General features: G+C 37.2%; 4 protein-coding genes and 1 non-coding gene across 10 annotated transcripts; 3 read left to right on the top strand and 2 right to left on the bottom strand.

The window, feature by feature from the left end:
• The first annotated feature begins 676 nt into the window (after window positions 1–676).
• LOC105175456 (protein TRANSPORT INHIBITOR RESPONSE 1) lies at window positions 677–6,853 on the top strand. Of its 6 annotated transcripts, XR_016063112.1 has the most exons (6): window positions 683–952; window positions 1,739–2,320; window positions 4,376–4,868; window positions 5,187–5,965; window positions 6,127–6,252; window positions 6,544–6,853. XR_016063112.1 is itself a non-coding variant. In XM_011097898.3 (5 exons), exons 2-4 carry the CDS (start codon window positions 1,803–1,805, stop codon window positions 5,940–5,942), a joined length of 1,767 nt encoding a protein of 588 aa, XP_011096200.1. In that variant the 5' UTR covers window positions 682–952; window positions 1,745–1,802; the 3' UTR covers window positions 5,943–5,965; window positions 6,127–6,853. The 6 variants fall into 6 exon arrangements, 5 of the variants coding, with proteins under 5 accessions (XP_088732519.1, XP_011096200.1, XP_011096196.1 ...); XM_011097898.3 differs by having other exon boundaries at window positions 682–952; window positions 1,745–2,320; window positions 6,127–6,853; XM_011097894.3 differs by having other exon boundaries at window positions 682–952; window positions 1,736–2,320; window positions 6,127–6,853.
• Window positions 6,854–8,645: 1,792 nt separating this feature from the next.
• Window positions 8,646–10,774, bottom strand: LOC105175455 (uncharacterized). The gene has a single exon (XM_011097893.3). The coding sequence runs from the start codon at window positions 10,528–10,530 to the stop codon at window positions 8,806–8,808; it is 1,725 nt and encodes a 574-aa protein (XP_011096195.2). The 5' UTR covers window positions 10,531–10,774; the 3' UTR covers window positions 8,646–8,805.
• Window positions 10,775–11,930: 1,156 nt separating this feature from the next.
• Window positions 11,931–12,003, bottom strand: TRNAK-UUU (transfer RNA lysine (anticodon UUU)). The gene has a single exon. It is a non-coding gene; the product is annotated as a tRNA-Lys (tRNA).
• Window positions 12,004–12,084: 81 nt separating this feature from the next.
• On the top strand, window positions 12,085–14,285 carry LOC105175454 (cytochrome b-c1 complex subunit Rieske-4, mitochondrial). The gene is made up of 2 exons (XM_011097892.3): window positions 12,085–12,399; window positions 13,398–14,285. Exons 1-2 carry the CDS (start codon window positions 12,213–12,215, stop codon window positions 14,039–14,041), a joined length of 831 nt encoding a protein of 276 aa, XP_011096194.1. The 5' UTR covers window positions 12,085–12,212; the 3' UTR covers window positions 14,042–14,285.
• A 5,995-nt stretch (window positions 14,286–20,280) lies between these two features.
• LOC105175452 (sugar carrier protein C) lies at window positions 20,281–23,272 on the top strand. The gene is made up of 4 exons (XM_011097891.3): window positions 20,281–20,650; window positions 20,765–21,087; window positions 21,879–22,508; window positions 22,599–23,272. The coding sequence occupies exons 1-4, from the start codon at window positions 20,515–20,517 to the stop codon at window positions 23,076–23,078; spliced, it is 1,569 nt and encodes a 522-aa protein (XP_011096193.2). The 5' UTR covers window positions 20,281–20,514; the 3' UTR covers window positions 23,079–23,272.
• Window positions 23,273–24,811: the final 1,539 nt, after the last annotated feature.

Here is a 24,811-nt window from a genome sequence, read left to right as displayed (position 1 = left end):
AAATGGAATTTGGATTTAGTTTAATATTTGATGTCTGAATATTATATGAATGATGCAATAAATTATACTTTGATAAATCTCAAATTTGAAGACAATTAGTATGTAATATTCTATCATTGTCCTAATCAAAACAATAATAATAATTTCATGTGCTTTGGTTAGGATATATTTTGCATAAACCATATTCTTGTTGGCCATTAATAGACTTATGTCAGATGCATTATTCTTTTCTTGTTATGCCTGCTTTTACAATTCAAACAAATAGGGCGTCATTGCCAAAAAGTTTAAACATTTTGGGGCACATTGAGAATTCAAGAAATCCAGGGGTGTGATTGCAAATTAATTTTTTAATTCACGGGAGGGTTAATCTGAAATTTGATGCAGTATGAAGGACAAAACGGGAGAAAGGGGTAAGACTGACGGCAGCAACCCCGTTAAGAAAAAACACCGCCGCAGCTGCAGTTAAAAAACTTCACCGCTCTGCCTTACTGCTTATTAACAGAGGGGGATGAATCTAACATGCGCCGGGCGCACAATACGTGGCACTACGTGATAGGGCGTGGCCACATCAACCACGGTGGAGGTTAGGTGCTTCGCCTCCATTGTCTGTTAACTTCAGCTAAGGTGGGACTGTCTAATAATTTAAAGCTTTACAAAAAAAAAAGGGAAAAAAGAAAAAGAAGAAGAAGAAGGATGTACGTATATTTAGCGTATGTGAATCGTATTGTATTGTATTAGTCATAAAGTATACGGTATTGTGGGTTTATTAAATGGAAAAATATTATTCCTTTTGGTGCTGTGCTCTTTTTGTGTAGCAGTAGTAACAGTAACAATTATTGTTTTCTTGTTATTATTATTATTATTATAATAAAATATGCAAGTGGGTTTGTCCAAGATTTTCTTTGGCTCTTCAGTTCTTTCAAGCATTCATCTGAGAGAGAGAGAAAGAGAGGTAAACCTCCACAGTTCTTTCCCTTTTCTCTTCTTTCTGCTTTTAGTTGTTTCATTTTGTTCTACAATCCAATCGCTGTTGCATACGTATTCATGTAGGTAAATTTGCATTTGTTTATAAACTAAAAGGGGCTCTGGATCTAAACATATTCTGGGATTCCATATTTCTTGGCGGATCTCTGTTTTTGGCTTTGGGGTTGAGCTGCTTACTTGTGTCTGAGTGGAAATGTTGTGGTGATTTTGCTTTTGCATTTTCAATTTTCATAATGATTTCTTTTATTACAATACTATCAATTTCAAGAAAAAGGGTGCGCAGATTACTGCTTAGTGGTAAAGTGAGCGTACAAGATTGAGGTTTTTTTTCTTCCTCCCTATTATTTTTTATCAATTTCAAGAACTGTTTTTCCATCACTTTCTCAAATTTTAATTTTTCAGCTAATATGTTGAACTGCTTGGTTATTTAGGCTACTTTTTGGTTTTTTGGGCTAAAAAGAAGTCTGTCAACCCTTCTTCCTCAAGATTTCCTTGCTGTATGATTATTTCCTAGATTTTTGGATTAGAAATTCAACTTTCTAATTACATCATGCGTATGTATACGCTCAATTGAATGGTTCCTGATTTTTAGGAGGCTATCAACCTTTTTATGTCCAAGATTTTCTCATCTGTGTAATTCTTCTCTCTTGTTTTACAAAAATTAAATTCAAGATTTTTTTCTAATCATTGATGGAGAATTCAAATGCATTTATATGAGACGTGTTCTGATTTCTATACTTGTTTATGTAAGAAGTTGCAGCTTATGTGGGGTTTGAGATTTTTCTGAGTCCTGGGTCAAGCCATCCTCCAAGACTCTAATGGATCCAGATCAATCTGAGGACTCGCCATCAAACTCAGCCAACTCTCACGGACCAACTCAACCTCAATCACCGTTCCCTGATGAAGTGTTGGAAAAAGTCCTTTCATTCATAGATTCACGCAAAGACCGGAGTTCAGTGTCCCTTGTGCGCAAAGATTGGTATAATGCTGAGAGATGGACGAGATCAAAGCTTTTTATAGGGAACTGCTATTCAGTGTCACCAGAAATCGTGGCCAGAAGATTTCCAAGAATTAAGAGTGTTACACTTAAAGGGAAGCCAAGATTTTCTGATTTCAATATGTTGCCACGGGATTGGGGTGCTAATGTGCATTCTTGGTTGGTCATGTTTGCCAAGGTTTACCCTTTTCTAGAAGAGCTGAGACTCAAGAGGATGACTGTAACTGATGAGAGCTTGGAGCTCTTGGCCAAGTCATTCCCACGCTTCAAGGCTTTAACTTTGTCGAGTTGTGATGGGTTCAGTGACAATGGCCTCAAAGCCATTGCCAGTCATTGCAGGTTACAGTCTATGATATTTTCAATTAAGTTAAATTTGTTCTTTCTCTAATTATTGCACTCTGTTCTCTTTTCTGTGAATCTTGAATTTGTGGCTCTGTTTGTTTGACAGTCTTCAGAAATGAAAATTCCTTCGTGTAATGGGGGTTTAGATTTCTTGAGTTCTAGGGTTCTTTTGGGACTTTGTAAAGAACTAAATCTCTCATTTTGCTTCTAATCTTTCTGTTGATCTGGCTTGTATGCACTCAACTGTGCGTTTGGGGATCGTGACATTTTAGGTTTCAGGAAAAAGTCAACTGTGATTTCTGTTAGTATTTCGAAATAGGATCTTTCTTTTCTAAGAACAGTAACTGTGAATTGGTTGTGTTCGATTCTGCTTGTATGTTTACTGAGATCATTAGTCTTTACTAAATTGGGTTGGGTTTAATATGTGTTCGGCGATATCATTTAATGGCTTTATCTCTGATAAAGCATGTGAATCTGGATTAGTGAATGGAGAAGATGTGTTGCAGTCATGTGCATGTATTTACAAATATCAGAAAGTTGTGTTTTTTCATGTGGCTGGGAAACGAGGAAACTTTGAGATGGGATTGTAGTGCATGTCATCTACCCTGTCATTTCCTGCTGTTTTAAGTGCTTCTAATTCATGTTTCTATCTTAATCTTCTTGCCGCTGCTTTCTTCATGTGATGTTTGTCCTGTTAAATTGCGCTTAATAGATAGCATGTTCATGATGTCACACTTGTCCACATATCACTGTCTTCATCATTGACGAGCCATTTAAATATGTAGTGACTAATGAACTCTTTGGTGATACCTTGTTGAATCCTTGAGATATTCTACATGAACGGAGATCGACATGGTAGTCATATATGAAAACTGAAGGCTTAAGTTTAGTGAAGATACCTGAATTGATTGAAGAGCTATTCCTTGCCCTTCTAACGGCAATGATATTAACACTACCTATATGGGATGTGTTATGAATACGGTTTCTCAACCTATATGAGCCTGCTTGCTTTCAGTATGCAGTCACCTCAGAAAATCAGAAAGAGGAAAGACTCAGAGAAATGGAATTTATTGGTGGGAGAATGAGGGATATTTTGCTCCGCTATATGAAACTCTTCTTTTAAAGAATTTCTGTTCTTGTCAACATCCGATTCAATATGATACTGCAGCTCACCAATGGGAAACACCTTTTTGTTCATTTGTTTGTTTCGGAAAAAGAGAAAAAAGGGGCAGTGGCTCCATGTAACTTTATTGCATTGGAAACCAACATTAGTCTGACTATCGTATGGACCTCCTAGTTCAAAAATATGTACTTTACTCAGTTTTCAATAATGGAAAAATCTCGTTCTTATCCTTTATATTGTTGAGTTTATGGTAAATGAATGTGCATGATAACCTGAAGATCTCATAATTTCCTAGTGAAGTCAAATTAGTAAACCTAATATGATAATAACAGATGGTAGTTGAACAAAAGAGCTAATATTGTGCCATATACTAGTATGACTTCTTTTTCCCCTTTTGGTGGAAGAATGAGGTATAGGATTTGAAGAGAAATAAAAGAATGAAGATTGGATATTGTTAAGAGCTGCTCATGCTTTATGGATTAATATAAGCAATCCTGGCTTCTTGAATTACCTACAGGTTTAGTTTCTATTCTCTTACATGTGCTTGCCCTCTATCCAGAAATGGAGACCTTACCAGAATACATTTAGTTAATTTTAGCTAATCTATAAGTGCGTATTTACTTCTAAAATACCTAATTCAGAAGTTATATTTTCTCACAAGAAAGAGACTGGTAAATGGATGTTGTTGAAGCTTCCTCATGCGGACTTCCCTTGCTCATACGTATCTTAGTATGAGATCGGTGGAAAAGCTACAACATAATTTTGGAAAAAAAACAAGAGAAGATAAACTTGGAGCCACTTGGCACTCTGTTGGCTGGCATATATTTCATTATTTCCATTCATCCCTTGTGTGCTGTTTGATATTTTTTAGGTTATTATTTCAATTTTTTTTACAAGGAGCTCATTTGATGTGTATGTTTGGCTTCTAGGAACTTGACTGAGCTCGACATACAGGACAGTGTAACAGATGATGTTGGTGGAGGTTGGTTAAGTTGCTTCCCGGAGAACTTTGCCTCACTGGAGGTACTAAACTTTTCCAGTCTCAACTGTGAGGTCAGTTTTGATGACCTCGAGAGACTCGTTGGTCGGTGCAAATCATTAAGGGTTCTGAAGGTCAATGATAGTATTACCTTGGACCAATTGCGACGGTTGCTCGTGCATGCTCCTCAATTAATGGAGCTTGGTACTGGCTCCTTCATGCAAGAACTTACGCCTCGCCAATACGAAGACATTGAGAGTGCATTTAGCAACTGTAGAAATCTCCAAGTTCTTTCAGGTTTATGGGAAGCAACTTCCCTTTATCTCCCTGTTCTCTATGGAGCTTGTGCCAGTCTGACTTTCTTGAACTTGAGCGATGTGGCCCTTCAAAGTAGTGAATTTGCTAAGCTTCTTGTTCACTGCCCTAATTTGCGACGCCTTTGGGTAAGAATTAATAGTTGAGATAGCTTGCACTTTGAGGAATTTGGTTCTCATAGACAAACAAGAATACACAACAAAAGCATTTAATGTTAGATGTTGTAAGGGAGTTAAAAAACCTTGTAATCATGGACATAGTGTGTCATAAATAATTTGAAATGTTTCTCTTGCCATCATCATGGTTTCTATTTAGATAAGAGTCATCTATAGATGGAAGAGGTCTGACTAGTGTTTGAAGTTGCTTCTGATTTTATCTCTCTACCTCGTCTTTCCCATCACTGATGGTGTCTGTAAATGATATCTAAACTAGTTCTTTTGATATAGGTCATTGATACTGTTGAAGACAAGGGGCTCGAGGCTCTTGGATCCAGCTGTCCGTTGCTCGAAGAACTCCGAGTCTTCCCTTCTGATCCTTACGACCGGCATCATCGTGATGGGGTGACTGAGTTGGGCTTCTTGGCCGTGTCTCGTGGATGTCGCAAACTCCGCTATGTCCTCTACTTTTGTCGGAGGATGACCAATGCTGCTGTCGTTACTATAGTTCAGAACTGCCCTGATTTTACCCACTTTCGTCTTTGCATAATGACCCCAGGGCAGCCAGATTACCTGACAAACGAACCTATGGATGAAGCCTTCGCTGCTGTGGTTAAAACTTGCACTAAGCTTAAGAGGCTTTCAGTTTCAGGCCTTCTAACTGATCTGACATTTGAGTATATTGGGAAGTATGCCAAAAATCTTGAGACACTTTCCGTGGCTTTTGCTGGCAGCAGTGATTGGGGGATGCAATGTGTTCTCGAAGGTTGTCCTAAGTTGAGGAAGCTTGAAATACGAGATTGCCCATTCGGAAATGCGGCTCTGTTGTCTGGACGAGAGAAATATGAAATGATGAGGTCGTTATGGATGTCATCATGTAATGTAACAATGAAGGGATGCAGGCTGCTTGCAAGAGAGATGCCAAGACTGAATGTTGAAGTTATCAAAGATGAGGGAAATGATGACGGTCAAGCGGACAGAGTTTATGTCTACCGTTCAGTAGCCGGGCCAAGACGTGATGCCCCACCATTTGTTCTTACTCTTTGACAGTGAGGGAAAAGGAATAGTTGGTCAGTGCTTTCTTCCATCTTGAAATTCTCACAGTTAAAGAAATTTTAAGATCAATCCTTCTCTAACCAAAAGGAAGGATCAGAGCTAAACTGTTTTTGCAGTCCCCTTCTATTATACCAGGCTGTTCTTGATCATAATAGATTCATTGATGTGCTTGCAGGAAAGTCGACCTATATGCTTGGCGTTAGTGTGGGATCAAGTAATCAAATGTAAATTGGTTCCAAAAAGCAACAGTTGAGGGGATCAGCTTCGACATTGGATCATCGGAAGAAGTATAATAAATGGGGTGAGTACTTAATGCCCATGTATTTGCAGTCAAAGTCTAACTGGGGCATGAAGCTATACCAAGGCTCAACTTTTAAATCTTAGCTCATTTTCTTTATTGATTCGTCTGAACGAGTAGAAAAGAAAGGTGTAAGCTATCGAGAGTGCATTTGTTACAATAGAAGATCTATCTCCCCAGTTGATTTTTCGTATCTTTCCTATTGTATTGTTAGTGGCTTAAAATCTGTAGAAACTGTATCAAAAAACGATTAACAGTGTTGAGGTGGCTGAAAAATGAATTGGTGAGTTTCAGCTTATCTGCAAACTCCTGACTGGGGAAGATCATATCGGCAACACAGAGGGTTTGGATTCAGGCTGAAACTTGAAAACCGTCGTTGTGCTGGTAGAGGATGCATCTAGCTTAACTATCATCCATGAAACCTCCATCAGATGTTGACTAATCTGAGATTCAGGATAATAGAAAATGTTGTTTAGGGTAAACGTTACTATGTTGTTTGTCCTCGATCATCATCGTCATGAATCAAGATTTGTCCTGTGAATGGTACGCTACATTCGTGAATGAATTTTTCTGAGGTAAGCATATATAATTTCTTCTTCCTGAATCTGCCTCCATGAAAGCGATGTATATAGTCTGGTTGATCTTCAAGAAATTTATAGGATCCAACAGCTTATGAACCTTCTGATTTTGGTGAAGCTGTGATGATTCACATGTTTTCTGCAGCAATAACAGTAAGAATTAATTCACACAAGGGATCTTGTGTTTCTTCCTCTTCTTCTTTATCTTTTTTTGGTTAATGGTGTGGGCCTAACGACAATCCACGTATCACATACATTTGGGTTGATTGTGTTTAGGCCCACAGCCCCTTAAGCTGCGTCGAGTGCTCCGTTTGTTTTAAATAATTTGTACCGCTGCCTAATTTATATGCTGGACCATCCGATCAATGTATTACCCATGAGAGCAATCAGCACAAGATCAACTGCAAAGAAAGTATATGCTCTTGTTTGTATTTAACATTTGACAAGCAACAAACCAGAACACACCACACCTCTACACTTCCTTCCATGAAAACCAAATCTTGTCCCTTTGTTTGTTTGTTTGTTTGTAGGAATAACTTTTCTTCCAAGAATAACACATAAATTTTCACTTTGAAATTGATATTTGTGCTACGAAATATACTGCAAACAAATTCTGAATTTGGAGTGTCTAAAAACTTTGATGATGGAAATGAAATTCATCTCTTTTCTTGTAGTAGGAAAGCAGATGCGAAAAGGAAGAAAGGGGATCACATGGTGGGCCGAACGCGAAGGTGTCAAAGCCCAACGGATCATTGAAAACGACCCCTCTTTCTCTTTTATCCTTTTCCTCTAAGGAACGAATGTGTGGTCCATTTCACAGCCCATAAACATGCTCTAATTACCTTAGTTCATATATACTCATTTATTACCAATTTCAACGGATAACTTACAAAAATAAGCAGTCAATCACAAAGTGAAGTGATTGTTCTGGAAGGGGACAAACACCAAGTCTTTTAGTTTTGTTTATAAAAGACAGTGCCTTTTTTATACTATTATAACCAATTGAATTGAATAATTATCATTTTGATGGGATGGGCACAGTGACTAATTGATTTTGCTTCTAAGAAGGCATTGGGGCCACCAATTTTTCATCTGAAAAGATGGGAAGCCAATGGTCCCATAATCATTCAATGCATCTTTTCATTGATCCAAGACTTTGATCACAGTTTTCCTCGATGGGCCACCATACCCCGCACACAGCAATAAGTGAGGGGTAATGCTCCCAAATTCACAACTCATTTTAAGAAATATGCTTCTGAAATTTAGATTTTATGGTGAATTTTAATTTGCTTGAGTTTGATCTGTTCTAACCAAATTACATGTTAAATATAATATATTTATTATATAACTTGTGTACAACTTTTAAGGATGATCATATACTCTATGATTTGTTCAATTTGACTTAATTCAATTGGAATAAGATTTTTTTTTTATTTTCACACGCTAATTTAACAAAAGAGAACGTGAAGACCTCATGGAGCTCCCAATTCCCAATGCACAAGTTAGAAACTTGAAACTGATATTTTCAAGACAACATTTAGCAGAAGAGAAACGTTGCCAACATTGCATGACAAAGAGAGAACGCAAGACAAAAGAGACGAGCAAGGACAGAAGGAGGCTGATCATCATCTATCATTTTCCTTGCTTTTTATGTGAAGGAAATGCTTTCGAAACATTGATGGCCAACCCCTCACATGCATGCCCCTCTCCAGTTCGTTGCATTCCCATGTGCAAATGGGCAAGAAGATCCAATTCCCAGCCTTTTCTGATTACACAGTTTGTTTTATATCAAGACAGTCCAGTTGATCACCAGTAAAATGATTAACTGATGGAGAAGAAGAGTTTTATTAGATTCTATGTACGGTTAAACATAATCTGCAACCCTTTTGGATATCAAATGTCTAACAATCAACTCAAAAGAAACGTATGTATAAATTTACAGAAAGGAGAGTTCTTTGAGAAGAAGGGAGGATAACATTCAAGACTGCCAGAACCCACCCAAGATGCTGCGCAATCTATTAGAAGACAACTTTTTAACTATCTTTTTTGCATCTGAAACTTCGGCTTCTGCAAGCTTTTCAATGTTCTTTAAGTAGCCTGAGTTGGCTATTTTCTTTCTTGCACTATTGCTCCTTGTCAATGACATCAATATAGAAAGCAGGAGCCTTTTGTTACCTGTGTTGACCTCCATTGGGTCGAGCATTTGCAGAAGCAGGCCAACATTTTGATCATTTTGCACGAATCTCTTCCGGTTCCTTGGCACTATTATCATGCTAGACAATGTTTCAGCTGCCACTTCCCGGATTTCCAATGAGTTTGAATCGAGAAATTTAACGAGGACTGGCATAAACCCCGCTTCCCCCATTACCTTCTTACCTTCCTCTGATGTTTCACTTAACCAAAATGCTGCCTTTAACGCCAATTCTTGGACCGGGACCTCCCCATAACGAAGGAAGTAAAGTATGTGATCCATAAATCCGTAGTTTATCAACAGAGTCAGAGATTTCTCGGATGAACAGCATATGTTCACAATTCCTCTGAAAGCCACCTTTCTTGTCTTTGTTGAAAATGATGATCTGGGATCCAATGCACGCACAATTGCACGAATACCTCCTCCTTGAATGATCATATCCCTAATTGATTCATCCCCATAAGCCATAGCTTGCAATAAATCAACTGAACATATTTTTATCACTTCATTTTTAGACCTCAGAAGATTAACAAACTCAAGAATTGCGCCTTCCTCAACCACAAACCTCCTAATCTCTTCCACTCCAACAAGATTTTTCAACACCCCACAAGCCAAACCAACCAATTCACCATCATGTTCTCCAGTGTTACCACAAATCTTCAGCAGGACGGTCACCCCACCATGAGCAGAAACTGACCATACATTATCTGAATTCTCGGTCGCCTTCACCAAACACCTTGCCGCGAACTTTTTACTCTGGTCACTCCCAGACTCCAGAACTCTAATCAAAGGAGCAATTATCCCCGCGCCGATCAGCACACTTTTGTAAGACTCAAACCCTGCAATCAAAGACGCAGCTTTGGCAGCCTCTTCTTGAATTTCACCATCTTTCAAATCAAGAAAATTCACAAGAAAAGTTACAAAACTATCAAGCTCCAGAGCAACCTTCAAATATCTGTCATCTTCTTGAATGACTTCATTAAAAGCAACAAGGGCTTGTTTCTTCATATCAGTACTTCCAATCTTGAACCTTGACAATAAATCAACAATATAAAACTTTATATCATCGCTTGAAGCCGAAACACAAGGCCTTGATACCACTATAGCGTTGTTTTGTGTAAGCAATCCCATAGCATAGATATCGGAAATACTCTTTATATGAGCATCTATCTTTGCTGATACAATATCAAGATCACTTTGCATGAGAAGCTTCCCGCTGTACGAAAGCTCCGAACATTGCTTCCCAAGCTCACCGCAGCTCTTGAGAGTGGCTACAATCGTTTCCAAAGTAATCGAGAGCGAAAAATTGTCGGTAGATTGACAATTTTCAATGGCGGTGAGATTGGATAAAAGCGCTTCAAGCTTGTTTCCAATGGACTGCCATTTGGTGGGGAAGACTTTGATAGAATTAGAGAGAGAAATTAACGAAGAAATCAGTACAATTGCTTGGTGTAGTTTTGTCTCTTCCGCGGATGATTGATCACGCGTCGTGCTCTTCTTCACTTCACCCATTTCCTTGTAATTATTATGAGTCTTGAAGAAAGCCCATTTCCGGTCAGGTCTCCGGCGAATGAGATTCAAGATTCCGGAGAGAGGGGAGACTTGTGGGTTGAGAGTAAACGAAGAAGATTCATGATCTTATCATGATACTAAAGACTAGGTCTATGCAATGCCTATCGTCTGCGGTTGGTAACAGAATCAGGATTCTTTCAAATTGACCAAATTGGCTTCGGATAGATATTCGTCAGTTACAGGGGAAGTAGGACTCGGCAGATATAGAGAGTAGGGGTATTATGGTAACTTGAAGCACTCAAATTGGGGCGTGGGGAACTCGTCTTGCCCACTGCTCTTTTGGGACGTTGGACACCTGTGACAGAGTAATACTAATACTCCCTCACTGCTATCACAAAAAGGGAATTGTATAATATTCTCTCAAAAGTGGGAATAAATGCATTTTTTATCTTTAAATATAATCACTAATCTAATTTTAAGCAACAAATTTATTTATTTAATGATTAAAATTGCATCAGTGACTATATTTGAGAACCAAAAATGCATTTATCCCTCGTAATAATGTATACATTCTTCAAAATAAAAATAAGAAACACATCATTCATATATATATATATATATTTTTGCATAATTATAAAAGTTACTCACCACAACCAAAAAAAAAAAATATAATATATATAATATTAGTCATTATGACACGTTATTTCTATGTGCATATAATAATAATTTTTTACATTTTAAAATATATTATAAATAAGAGTAAAAATATATAAATCAGTATATTACAATAATAGAAAGAAAGAAAGAAAGAAAATTAATTTATCAATTAATATAAATTTTAAAAAGTTGAATAAATCAATTATTTTATCATGTAAAATATTTATGATTTTACGAAAAAAACTAGTGTGGCAATATCATTAACGACCTTTATAAATGTGGAGGCACTTTTCTTTTTATATTAATATAAATAAAAAAAATTTAAAAAAAAGATAGTTGGTTAATATTTTTGGGGGTGAATAGTGTAAATAATATTTACTCTTTTATGAGAATATAAATAATTTTTAGGAAACATGATGATTTGCACAAATAGACTATAATTTTGGGGGTATATATACAAGTATTTCTAAAAATAAAAATAAATAATACCTTCATATTTGTAGGTGTTACGTTTACGTAGGTAGATTATAAGACTATCTTTGCATTGTCTTGACTCTATATAGGCTTTTCTTTATTTATTTTTTTTTTTTTTTAGGAAAAAGGGATAAAGAGTGTTGACTGGACTTGGGCAAAAATATCTTGAAAAGGGTGAGAATAATCGGCCCAGCACAGGACTAAACCCAGAGCGGCCCAATTGAAAAATCCGACCGACACAGTCAAAACAAATTATTACAAAAAAGCTACGCCGTCTGTGGGAATCGAACCCACGACCACATGGTTAAAAGCCATGCGCTCTACCGGCTGAGCTAAGACGGCTTTGACGCTACTTAGTTATTTATTATTGTATAAGTATATTGCACATTTCCTCGTTCAACAAAAATTTCAGATTTCCTTTTTCTTCTCGTCTCTCTTACACACGAGCCCTATTCCTATGCGCGAGAGTAAACCCTAGGTAAAGGCTCGCAAATCCTTCATAATCAGCCAGACGTATCTGAATTAGGCTGAATATTTTCCCTTGATTGAAAATGCTGAGAGTAGCAGGGCGGAGGCTGTCTTCTCTTTCATGGCGGTCGGGTCAGACTTCGTCGGCCGCGTTCGTCTCGAGAAACCCATTCACCGCCTCTGATTCGTCTGCAGATGGGCGCACCATATCCATCTCGTCACCCGCTCACTCATTTGCCCTTATGGACTCCTTTGCCGATCAAATCAGAGGTGCGGCGCTTTTACTAGTTTTTTGTTTGTATTGCTTTTTATATTTTATCAATCGCGCGATTTTCTGCATTTCGCCATTGTGAAGATCGGGTTTGTGATCAAATTAAATGATTGAAATCTCAGGGCATGATATTTTCTTTCCCTTTTCTGATTTATTTAAATGGATTGAGGGGATTAAAATGCGTCTCTGTTAGCTGCTTCAGATGATATGAGCTGTTCTTTTGCCCAGGAATCTGAAAATACCTTGATCAGTTTCTTTTCTACGTTATGTGATTAATAATTGCTCAAATCTTTTGGATTTATTTTACTACTTTATTTCAAAATTGGGCCTTTTTGATGTATTTAGCAATTGAACGGCCTGAATATTGTCCAAATTGTGTTGAGCCATAAAAGTTCTCATTCGATTATTCAATTTGACAAACCTAATTAAGATATTTATGCCGTTGAATTTGGAAGTTGTCCCATTTGTTTTAATGCGATGCACGAGTCGTTGGAAGGGTTTCCGTGGAGGTAGTTGATTAAATTTTTTCACCATCTTTCTTGCCATTATAAACATAGGTTATATAATAGTTTCTTTATCCTATTTCTACATTTCTTCTCTTGATAGATTCTCTGTCTCCACGATTTTATCTTGTTTACTGCTCATTGTAGTTCAACTTATCACAGTTCGTCTGGACCCCCTTAAGCCGGTTTAGGTTCAACATGATAAGTGCTGAGCTTTATCTATAACTATTAGTCACATTATCTTGTGAGATGTGATTTTTTTTAATTCCAAGTTGTTAGGTTGTTGAAGATCCTTTACATATCAGTGAATTATGTATGCACATTTGTCTTCAACATGCATTTGCCCAGTCTCCTTATCCACTTTGCTGTAATTTGGATGTCAGAAATAATGATGAGCTGCATTTCTGATTTCTTTCTACAGTTCCATTCAACTCTATGTTGGACACCTAATACAGGTGGGAATAACATGTCAACCTTGGGTGAACTTTTTGTAGGGTTTTCTTCTAGTACCCTTGCTCCAGGACAGGATATGAGTCTGATTCCAGATATCCCAGCTACTGTGGCAGCAATCAAGAATCCCAGTTCAAAGATAGTCTATGATGAGCACAACCATGAGCGATATCCGCCAGGAGATCCCAGCAAGCGGGCATTTGCGTACTTTGTTTTGACAGGAGGCAGGTTCGTGTATGCATCATTGGCCCGTCTCTTGGTACTCAAATTTGTTTTGAGCATGTCTGCCAGTAAAGATGTCCTTGCTCTTGCTTCCCTTGAGGTGGATCTATCTAGTATTGAACCTGGGACAACTGTTACCGTGAAGTGGCGTGGGAAGCCAGTTTTCATTAGGCGTCGCACTGAAGATGATATCAAGTTGGCCAACAGTGTTGATGTTGCATCCCTTCGTGATCCACAAGAGGATGCTGTTAGGGTTAAGAATCCAGAATGGCTTGTGGTTGTTGGGGTGTGCACCCATCTGGGATGCATTCCTTTGCCAAATGCTGGTGACTTTGGCGGTTGGTTTTGTCCTTGCCATGGATCTCATTATGACATCTCTGGTAGGATTCGCAAAGGACCCGCACCATTCAACCTGGAGGTTCCCACTTACAGCTTTTTGGATGAAAACAAGTTGCTGATTGGTTGAGAGTTTATATCATTAGGAATTTCATACACCAAACCTGGGGAAGCCAGAAATGTGGAGCTTAATCTTTTTTTCCCTCATTTGTAACTTGTAATTTTCTCTTTCAAGGCTGTTCTGTTGTGCTTGCTTCATTCAACTTGAATGGCCCAGCATTCTAGTGGCGCGTAGCTTTTTTGGAATAATGCTGGCTACTTGTTCTTTCTTCAATCTAATGAGTTGGTTTAAGATTATGATTTTTATATATAAACATTGTGCCGTTGTGTGCATTAATTAATCATCCTCGATGCCTGCTTGTCCTAAAACATCCACACAGGATTTTGATTGACTAGTACTAGCTTGATGAAGGTGCAAAAGATGATGATGTCTTTTGCCAAGGGGTGCACAGGGTACATGGTGAACCTTCACCTTTGGAATCCTGGATCAAACTAATGGTAAATTTCTTATACACAGTTACATTATTAACTGAGAAAAAATACTGAATCAATACAAAACTTATAAGAATAACTCAACCCCGGAAAAAGCGGGGTTACTGTCAGTTTTGCTCTAATGTTAACAAATACATTACTGTCAATTTTGCTTTAAGGTTAAACAAATACATCTTTATTTCAACCTCAAAAAATTTGGTTGAGGAGCTAAGTGCAAAATGAAATCAAGAAAACTATTAATTCTACATCTAATAATCCTTAATCGAACATCTTCATCTTCAACCTCTACCATGATCTACTGATTTAGCTTCAAACAACCTTTGCTTGTTAACCCTTGCAATAAAAGCTTCCACTCTTTTGTTCAACTCATCTCGAGGTAAAAGAAGCTTGTCCTCTTTTTCCCCATTAGCTTTTTTCCATTTCACAATCTCACTTTCACCCCAAACTTCACTCTTGCAAGCTCCCATCCCCCTTTTCTTTTCCTCATGATGCATAGTCTTGTACACCCTTATTTCTCTTTTCTTTTCCTCATCAGACGCATTCCTTACATTTCCATGACTTTTCTCTTCAATATTCACGCTCTGCACAGCTCCATCCTCCTCTTTCTTCTCCAATAGAACGTCGGAGTTCACCTTTCTTAAACTCCCACTTCTTGCAACGTATTCAGTGTAGGTATCTGAGGGCGGAGATGGATGTGATGATTTTGCTGCCCACGATTCTCTTACAAGAACAAGAACGATGAGATTTCCCACGATAAAGAAGCATGTGGCATTGCAACAAAGGGAAATGTAATTCCGAAGAAGAAACAAAATGTGCTTCATGGTAGGGAACCAAAAGGAGTAGGAAAAGAACAAGCAAGTAACAAAAGATGTGAGTGAGTATAGAACAAAATTATCACCCTTCATGTAGTTTTTCATGGATTGAACCTTCTTTGCTCCGATTGCACACTCCATCGATTGAGTTTATGTATGTGGTAAAGGGAAACTATGAAGTATGAAGAGAATTGTATTTCTTGGGATTTTGGCTCACAAGCTTAGAGATATTTCATGCACCCGCAGAAACATGAAGAAAGTGAAGGGGAGAGTCTTATAGTGGGGGTGAAAGGAAGGATATTTTGATGGGATTCCACACCACACATGGCTTCTTTACATTCACTTTTTCCAGAAAGTTGATACCAAAGTTATACTTTTTGAAAAGCTTAACGAGCAGGCAAATTTGGGGGATGTATTGTATATATTAAGGTGCTTTGGTTTTAAAATCCCTTTCCTCGGACATGGTTTTCAACTGTAATCCGCCGATTCCTTCCTACACAGAGCCAAGTTAAAGTTCAAGTCCTTGCATACTATTACTCGTCTATTTCAACCATAGTTATTGATTAACTATAAATTATTATTTGATGTTAATAATTGATGTATTGAAGTTATAACTCTTAATAATTAAAATAACATATAAAATAATTATAGTCTATTCACTCAAAAAAAAAAAAAAAACGGTAATTTGTTCCGGGTAGTGCTCTTTTTTTTTTTTTAATTAAACCACCCGGGGTGGGAGTTTTTCGGAGTCCCCTCCCTTTTTTATTAAGATTAGAAAGCGAGCAAATTTACAACGGGGAGTAGTGACTCCCTATCATTTATAAGAAGCTGTAAAAAAGGAGTACTATTCCTTTACAAATAGTCACCAAAAGCATAAACAAAGAGTACTATTCATTTACAGAAAATCACAAAGGCATAAAGAAGGAGTACTATTTTCTTACAAAAAGTGCTAAAATGGAAGACAAAGTTGGGGACGATGATCTAATGTATCAAAAAATTTCTGCCACAACACTCGGTTCCAACTAATACTTGCAAATCAAGCTATACAAGCAATTCAGTAATTGTTGCGGGTAGTGCTTGAGTTACTTTGATGATGCAATCCAGTTGGTTCCACAATTGAACTAATGCTACGAAATGTTTTTGGGGATAGTAATTCTATCTCTTTATTTACTGAAAAAAGAGAATCTGCCCACAGTTACTCATCCAGAAGGGTTATTTTATTGGTGGAGTGCATTTCTCCCTACCTTCCTTTTTATCTTTTTTTCGCAAATAATTGAAGTAGGGGCGATGGCAACTGCATGGCTGCTGTGGGTGGTGGCTTTGCTTTAGTAAAAATTCTGCATTTCTATACTTTTTATTGCTATGTACGATTACTTCCTGTTATTTCTCCTTTTGGAATATTTAAGAGAGAGAGAGAGAGAGAAATTAAAGATGACGGAAGTTTCAAGGAAGGCCCATAGCCATAAATAAAGCACACACATGGGGTCGAAGCTGGAGATGAAGTTTCAAGGAAGGATTCAAATAAACTCTTCACATTTATATATATATATATAAACTCTTCATATATATGTATATATTCAAGACATCCGATTTCTGTATTATGAAAGAAGAACTAAATAAAAATTTGTTCTTCTATCTTTACAGTATATACTGGCTTAAAATCAATAAATGACTTTCCATAGATTTCTTTAGTATTAATTTTAGGAGGTTTCTAGTCAAATAGATCTTTGTCTTTCCACAATGTTTCTCTTGTGGTAATTATATTCGAATTCTCTTGGTTGTCTCCTGATAAAGAGGCTCCAGAATTCATACTTCTTATGAATTTATCCATAATATTAGATTTTCATACTTTGCTCTTTCGGATCAAACAATGTTTATTGCAGCATAAATATGTCAAGTAAGCCGACTTACAACGTGTCGAAATTCGATTCACAAATTGTGAATTTCTATATATAGATATATCCAAGAGTTGCATGGATATATATATATATTTGGCATAATTACAATAATTTTATCATTATTTGAAATGTTATCAATACAATATTTTGATGAAATTATATTGTCATTATTATTTTTGTTAAAAAAAAAGATTGTTCAGGTGAAACTTCCTTCTTGCCCTTCTGATAATTTTATAAATAATAAGAAGTATTAACCCGAAGAGTATTTGTTGCAATTTACCCTTTTATTACAAGAGATTGTACGTTTGAAATCTATGAACTTTGAAATTTTAAAATATTCTTTTTTTTTTAATTCCAAAAATGTTTATTACAGTAATCAATATCTCATATTCGTACGAAACCAAAATTGGATTAAAATCGGAATTAAGGAAGAAAAGCCCATCAGACTGAGGTCCAACGCCCCACAATATGCAACGTTGGAGCCCAATGCATGCCTATAATATTTGTGACAGCTGATTTCAAGCCCTAACCGCCTCTTATGGTGACTAAAGTATTTTGAGCAAATCAAAACCAAACTAGAGAAGCAGAATTGGTACAAAACCAAACTTGAGGAATTAGCCACACCTAACATAATCTTGAGGAGTCACGCGGGTTGAGTTGGTCCGATGGAATTGGAATCACAAGTTGTGAATGGGGACGGAATTAGCCTCTCTCTCTCTCTCTAACAACGTTGTAAAGGCACATGCGTAGGTGATGCAGGAACTATTTCGGTACACATGCTCTCTTTGCTTCTCTAAAAACCCTGCACCCATCCTCCCATTTCATTTCAAAATCACCCCATATTTTCAGCATAGTCAACCTGCTTATGTTATCATGCCCCGTAGTTGACCTTTCGCCTTCAAGTGTGGGTACACGTTGACTTTTTGGTGTAAAAGGTTCACATAAAAAATTCTTCTACATTTTGTAGATAATGGGCCAAAGCGAGTCGAATTATAAAATGAATTTTTATGGATAAGAAGGATCAAAATCTTAACGTCACACTTATTTGTAAAGAATTTACTCTTTTGCTCCTATTCAAGATAGAATTAATGACATGAATGAGAAAATCACAAAAATGAAAAAAAAGAGAGAGACGGTAGATAGTGTATGCCCACCACTTTCCTCATGTTAGGTAAGCTGTCTAAAATGCTAATATTAATTCGTCTATTTTCATTCTACTTAGTGTTGGTAAGTGTATTTAATATGGATTAGAGGTAAAAAAAAATTTAATAATTAATTATGAAAAATCCTAATATGATTTTTATGTTTTATTGATTTAGGAAATGCGAAGCGAGGGAGCAATTTCCAAGTAGACACGTGCTAGAATATGTATGCCGAGCTCATGTCCTTTTTCCTGTGGGGCCCATCACCGAGTCGGCTGTCTTTGAAGTTTGACTTTTTGTGTGGTCCCCACACCCCGCCCTTCTATTATCTGTTTTTCTTTAAGGTCGAAACGAGGAGTCAGACGGCTTTCCTTTACGTTAGCCTTACATTTCACATTGATAAATCAGTACGTTTTTTCATTTTTTTTTTCCAATAAATAGGAAAATAAGCGACCCAAAAAAAAAAGAAAGGAAAAAGAAAAAAGAGTAGTTTCTGATGTGAATTGAAGGGTTGTTTACAAAAATTAAAATTCAATATTGGGTGCAAGTATTAAACATTTACAATTTCAAAATGTTAAGAGTGGGTGATGAAACAAGTTTGAATTTTAACCAAACTCCATTTTCATTTACTTAAAAAAGCTTTTAATTTCCGCTTTCTTGAGGGGTTACGTTAATGGAGTGGGACTGAGGGGGTTGCATAAGTCTACCAATTCACTCCAAAATAATGATTATGGCGACGACGTTACCCAATAACAACAATACGCCACCACTTTTCGGTGTGGGATTACATGGAAACACGATTTCATGACTCACCAATATCCACCGCATTTTCTGCTGTGTGATTCTAATCTGGATTTCTTCGAGCTTTTTTTTTCCCCGCTCTATGTGTATTTTATTTTTTCTGCAGTCAACTACTTTTAAAAGATACATATAACACTAAATAAAAATATATAGTATCCACATGCATGTATAATTGAAAACCCAAACGTCTGACTTAAGCTCTAGTTCATGTTGTTTTTCTTGCTTCTTGGGAGCTTTTATGCCAATTTCTGAATTTTTATTATTATTTTGAAATTAGACTGTACGTAGTATGGTTACATTTAATAATAATCTTTGGTTACTTAAATCAATTTTCATTTAAAAAAAATATATACCCATCGATGTGGGAATAATTGAGAGTTGTAGTTTTGTAAGAATAGGCTTAGGAATATTTTTAGTGTGATTATTGTTGGTTTACCTTTTGGCCAATTACTGTGGTGAGAGTTGTTATTTGGATTAGAATCCCCCAATTACACATTTGTTATTCTCAATTTGTCCCTTCCATAATTACTGTCTTTAATTAAGATATCATTCCATTTTGAATGCATTTATTATATAATATTGATCTAAGCTCAAACAAATCTAAGTAATTAACACAGTAAATAAGAAATACACGATAAACATAATTCATGAAATGAAGCAAATTCAATTGTTGGAAAATCAAATATATGTATAAGGGTGGGTCCTTGTCAAACTTTCCACATGGTTGGGATAAAGATAAATTAAATGACAAAGGGATGACGTATATATAGAGTCCCTTCCACACCATCATTCATGGTAGACTACCAACTGCAATTATTTCCAAGTTTTGACCACCGGGTTGGGTCTACTTACCTCTCTATCAATAGCAATAGCATCACACCATTTTCAAAGTTGAAAATCTGAGTGTTTGGGTTCCCACTGTTGGTGTTAATTGCGTTCACAGAATCCATCTTTTCCTCTTCACAAACAACTTATCCATACAAATTGTTATGCCAATTTGTAATAAATTTACACCCCCAGTTTGAGACAAACACGACTTCTTCACTCTTAATCATTCTTTTATTCACAACTATTCCTTTTTTTTATTCCATTCCAACGTTAACCACAATAAATACATACATACATACATAATCCACTATGTATGGTATGCCTTATCGTAGTCGGATTGTATATCCTGATTAAATCCATTTGACAGCTCAGAGATCTAACACAATTAAGTCAGTCAATCTCTATATATACTACCCCCCCTACTCCTACATGTCTCTGCATATCTTCCTATTCTTCTCTTCTTCTTTCTAATTCTCAGTTCTCTTCTCTCTCTCTCGATACATTTATAGATAGATTAGATATAGTCTGTAATTATATCCCTTCTCATCTCCTACTTTTACTCAAGTAAAAATGGCGGGCGGTGGTTTTGCCCCTGGTGCCGGGAACGGGAAAGAATATCCCGGCAACCTCACGCCGTATGTTATCGTCACTTGTGTCATTGCGGCCATGGGTGGTCTTATTTTTGGTTACGACATTGGAATATCAGGTATTTATGTTTTCACTTTGTTTCTTTATGTATTATACCTATTTTGTGTTCTTGAATCATGTCTACGTTGGGTTTATTTCTCTGTTTTCTGATTCGGATTTGTTTGTTCGACAGGTGGTGTGACGTCTATGGACTCGTTCTTGGAGAAGTTCTTCCCGTCGGTGTACAGGAAGCAGAAAGCGGACGATTCCACAAACCAGTACTGTAAATTTGACAGCGTCACACTTACTCTGTTCACGTCGTCCTTGTACTTGGCCGCGCTTTTGTCGTCGGTTGTGGCCTCGACAGTGACCAGAAAACTGGGAAGAAAACTGTCAATGCTGCTCGGCGGCGTGCTGTTCTGCGCCGGGGCCCTGATCAACGGATTTGCCCAGGGTGTCTGGATGTTGATTGTCGGCCGTATTTTACTGGGTTTCGGAATTGGGTTCGCCAATCAGGTACTTACACAATCATTCTGCATGAGAAAACGATTTTACTTGCGATTTTATTTTCTCTTTTTTGATCAATTCCGAGAGTTGAATTCTGTGTCGAGATTCAAGAGATTCGCATGTTGTAGATATTCCAATTCTCTTGTTTTTATTGCAAGTTGTCACAACGCAACAAAAACCGTGTTTTCTAATGTCCCAACATGACCTTTTCTGTTATTCTATTGTGTCGACATTTTTATAATCTAATACTGTCTATCTATCTCTGTTTCAGTTCTTGATCTTGCTTTCCCCTATCCTTTTTCTTGGTAGATTTGGTTCTTTCAGTTTTTGGTGTCACTGAGAATAATTGCAAGTTGTGGGTCAAGCCTACGCGCTCTGGCAGCTCAGATCTGATCCCAAAATTAAATATGATGTTCGAAAAACGACAGACAATGCATTTTACCAAAAGCTCAAGTTCTGAACAAACCCACCTTTCCCCCAATTCTCTTCACTTTTTCTTTCTGATTTTTTAAAGTAAATTTATTGGATTATTCCCAGTTCTGATATAGAGGATTGCTTCGTTATAGTAATTTGTAATTGCTCTGAATATTGTCATTATCACTTGGGTTCCCTTTTTCAAAATGTGGAATTGGAATAAGACATGTTCATTTTTTTCTTCGCGCGTGTTACTTGCTTGACATTTTTTGTCCCCCATGTCTTTGTTTTTTTCCATCTCAAAAAATTAAAGTTTAGAGTGAGGTTATTAATGGGATTTAGCTATTTCAATTATTGATTTTTATTTTTTGGTTCTTGCGGTACAGTCAGTGCCACTCTACCTCTCTGAGATGGCTCCTTACAAGTACAGAGGTGCCCTCAACATAGGATTTCAGCTGTCCATCACAATCGGCATCCTGGCTGCCAATGTATTGAACTACGGCTTTGCAAAAATTAAGGGCGGATGGGGTTGGAGGTTGAGCTTGGGTGGCGCAATGGTCCCTGCTCTTATCATCACTGTCGGCTCACTAGTCCTTCCCGAGACACCAAACTCCTTAATCGAGCGTGGCCAGCAGGACGATGCTCGGGCCAAGTTGAAGAGGATCCGTGGCTTATCCAACGTGGACGAAGAGTTCCATGACTTGGTCGCGGCCAGTGAGGCGTCACAAAAAGTGGAGCATCCCTGGAGGAACCTCCTACAGAGGAAGTATAGGCCTCATCTAACAATGGCTATTGCCATTCCCTTCTTTCAGCAGCTGACAGGCATCAATGTCATCATGTTTTATGCCCCCGTCTTGTTTAAAACAATCGGGTTTGGAGCTGATGCCTCACTGATGTCTGCTGTGGTCACTGGTGGCGTGAATGTTCTGGCGACTGCCGTTTCCATATACGGTGTGGATAAGTGGGGTAGAAGGTTCCTCTTCCTTGAAGGTGGTATCCAAATGCTCATTTGTCAGGTATATACGTCCGGTTCAGATTCTTTTGTCGCAAAATTATGTTGCATAGTGTATTGTACATAGCATCTTATATAATGACTTGTTCTTCAGGTTGCAGTTGCAATTTTCATAGGGCTAAAATTTGGAGTGGATGGAAATCCAGGCGAATTACCAAAGTGGTATGCAATTGTGGTAGTCGCATTTATATGTGTGTATGTAGCTGGATTTGCTTGGTCATGGGGACCTCTCGGCTGGTTGGTGCCAAGTGAAATCTTCCCACTCGAAATCCGGTCTGCTGCACAGAGTCTCAACGTTTCCGTGAACATGATCTTCACTTTCATCATAGCTCAGGTCTTCCTGACTATGCTCTGCCACCTGAAGTTTGGACTGTTCTTGTTCTTCGCCTTCTTTGTGGTGGTCATGACTATCTTCATATACTTTTTCCTGCCGGAGACGAAGAACATTCCGATTGAAGAGATGGTGGTTGTGTGGAAGGAGCACTGGTTCTGGTCCAGGTTTATGACTGAAGTTGATTACCCTAACGGATCGTTGGAAATGAACAAGGGCGGAGATAAGAGCCTCAAAGTATGATACATAAAAAGCGGATTGCATTGTTTGCTGGATAGGATATTAGGAACCAGCTTTAAGCTGTATTTAGCTTACTCTGTTACAAATATTTCAAGTGCTTCAAAGTAATTGTTGATCACTCTATTGCTGAAATTTCCTTATCCCATGTTTCAACAATTCTTACAGCAGTAAATATTATTGATATTGTACCAAAAACATTCATTAGTGTCGCATTGGATCAATTTCACTGCAACATCCATATCTATATTACCGTTACTCAAACTGCATAAAAATGGCAGCTCATATTCAAGTTTCTATTAAAAAAAACAGCCATACTCGTTACAGTCAACTGATCTCGAACCAAAGAAGAAAAAGGAAAATGAATACTGATCTATGAGTATGTAGAGAAACTATCCTTTTATTTTCACTTTGCGTCACATATTGACGTAACGTAACGGAAATGCTCTTATATGTGTTGTATGCACCTAGTCCAATCAAATTATTTTATGTTTAAAAGGAAATACGTGACAGTATCATATCCGTGTAATACTCAGACGGCCTGAAATATTACCAACAGCGTGGCGTAGGTATCTGATTTGGACAAATACAAGGGTGTCGTGGTGGTTCTAAATGGATAAAATGGCACAATCAAAAGGGAGGTGAAGGCATCAATAAATGAGTAAATCGCAATATTCAGTCCTTTACCAAAAGCTGGAATCGAATTCACGTGTTTGGAGGGGGAATCAGTAACAACCTCTTTCTGTCTATGTCCCGAAACATTGAGACCACGCCTTTTGGAGTGACATACAACGTTGCTCATATGTTTCTGTAGTTTGCAAGGTAAAAACCAAAAGGGATAATCAATTCAGTCACGGCTATGCAAATGAAGCAAAGACGTGATTGTAATTTTCTGGATTAACATGGATCACCCCTCTTCTTTTATTTGTTGGACTGATCAATTTAGGAAATGAAAAGAAAGAGATTTATGTCACGGGGAAATCTGGGTGGTCACATGATACTTACACACACATTCATTAAATTATTACAAGGAAAGAAGTTAGGATTTGTTGGGTGGATAGAATTGGATAAGTGCAGGGTGGCTGGATGGGTACTACTGCTTTTCACTGATGATAAGTGAGAAATATATACCATTAATCTCGGGGGATCATTTCTTTTTGGTGGGAAAAAAGCACTCTGATTCCCCATTCTTCTCGGTTGTTCAATTAGAGCTTCACTAATACATCAATCTCAAAGAATAGACAGTAGGGTCCGGAAAAAGAAAAAGTGTAGTGCTGGATTCAGTGTACTTATGCTAAGAGGGTGGGGTGTTTAACTAAGTTTATTACAACTATGTTTTTTTCTTTAAAAAAAAAACATTTTATAATATTATACCTTATATTAAGAGCAAGGTTGCAAAGAGTTTAGAGAAAATAAGATTATATACAGAGCTTATAACATATTAGTAATGACAATTTCGTAGCTGGTATGATTCAAATTAAACAAATTAAATAAGTTTGTTAAAATTTTAAAAATATATTGTGTATTCTATATCCTTTTGTTTTAAATGACTTTATATGCACCAAATTATATTTTAATTTTAAGTATTATAAGCCTCTTTTTAAAAAAATTATCAAATTTTCTTGAACTTCTTACAAAATATTCTGAAAAGCTTACAAGGTAATTGAAACATGCTCTAGATTTCTCAAAATTTTGCAGTTATATTAAAAAGCTTGGTTTTGGCAGAATAGGTGATGATT

This window comes from Sesamum indicum, linkage group LG12 (assembly GCF_026168435.1).
Source record: "Sesamum indicum cultivar Baizhima isolate 11 linkage group LG12, ASM2616843v1, whole genome shotgun sequence".
Lineage (NCBI taxonomy): Eukaryota > Viridiplantae > Streptophyta > Magnoliopsida > Lamiales > Pedaliaceae > Sesamum > Sesamum indicum.
The sequence above is the reverse complement of the archived record's forward strand: the minus strand, read 5'-3'. Positions and strand labels throughout refer to the sequence as shown.

Bases quoted from the DNA above. Each gene is read 5' to 3' on its own strand.
- LOC105175456 (XM_011097898.3), top strand. From the start codon at position 1,803: ATGGATCCAGATCAATCTGAGGACTCGCCATCAAACTCAGCCAACTCT. The intron at 2,321-4,375 runs GTTACAGTCTAT...TTTGGCTTCTAG, and splicing joins GCCATTGCCAGTCATTGCAG to GAACTTGACTGAGCTCGACA. The intron at 4,869-5,186 runs GTAAGAATTAAT...CTTTTGATATAG, and splicing joins CTAATTTGCGACGCCTTTGG to GTCATTGATACTGTTGAAGA.
- LOC105175455 (XM_011097893.3), bottom strand. From the start codon at position 10,530: ATGGGTGAAGTGAAGAAGAGCACGACGCGTGATCAATCATCCGCGGAA.
- LOC105175454 (XM_011097892.3), top strand. From the start codon at position 12,213: ATGCTGAGAGTAGCAGGGCGGAGGCTGTCTTCTCTTTCATGGCGGTCG. The intron at 12,400-13,397 runs GTGCGGCGCTTT...AACTTTTTGTAG, and splicing joins CTTTGCCGATCAAATCAGAG to GGTTTTCTTCTAGTACCCTT.
- LOC105175452 (XM_011097891.3), top strand. From the start codon at position 20,515: ATGGCGGGCGGTGGTTTTGCCCCTGGTGCCGGGAACGGGAAAGAATAT. The intron at 20,651-20,764 runs GTATTTATGTTT...TTTGTTCGACAG, and splicing joins TTACGACATTGGAATATCAG to GTGGTGTGACGTCTATGGAC. The intron at 21,088-21,878 runs GTACTTACACAA...CTTGCGGTACAG, and splicing joins GAATTGGGTTCGCCAATCAG to TCAGTGCCACTCTACCTCTC.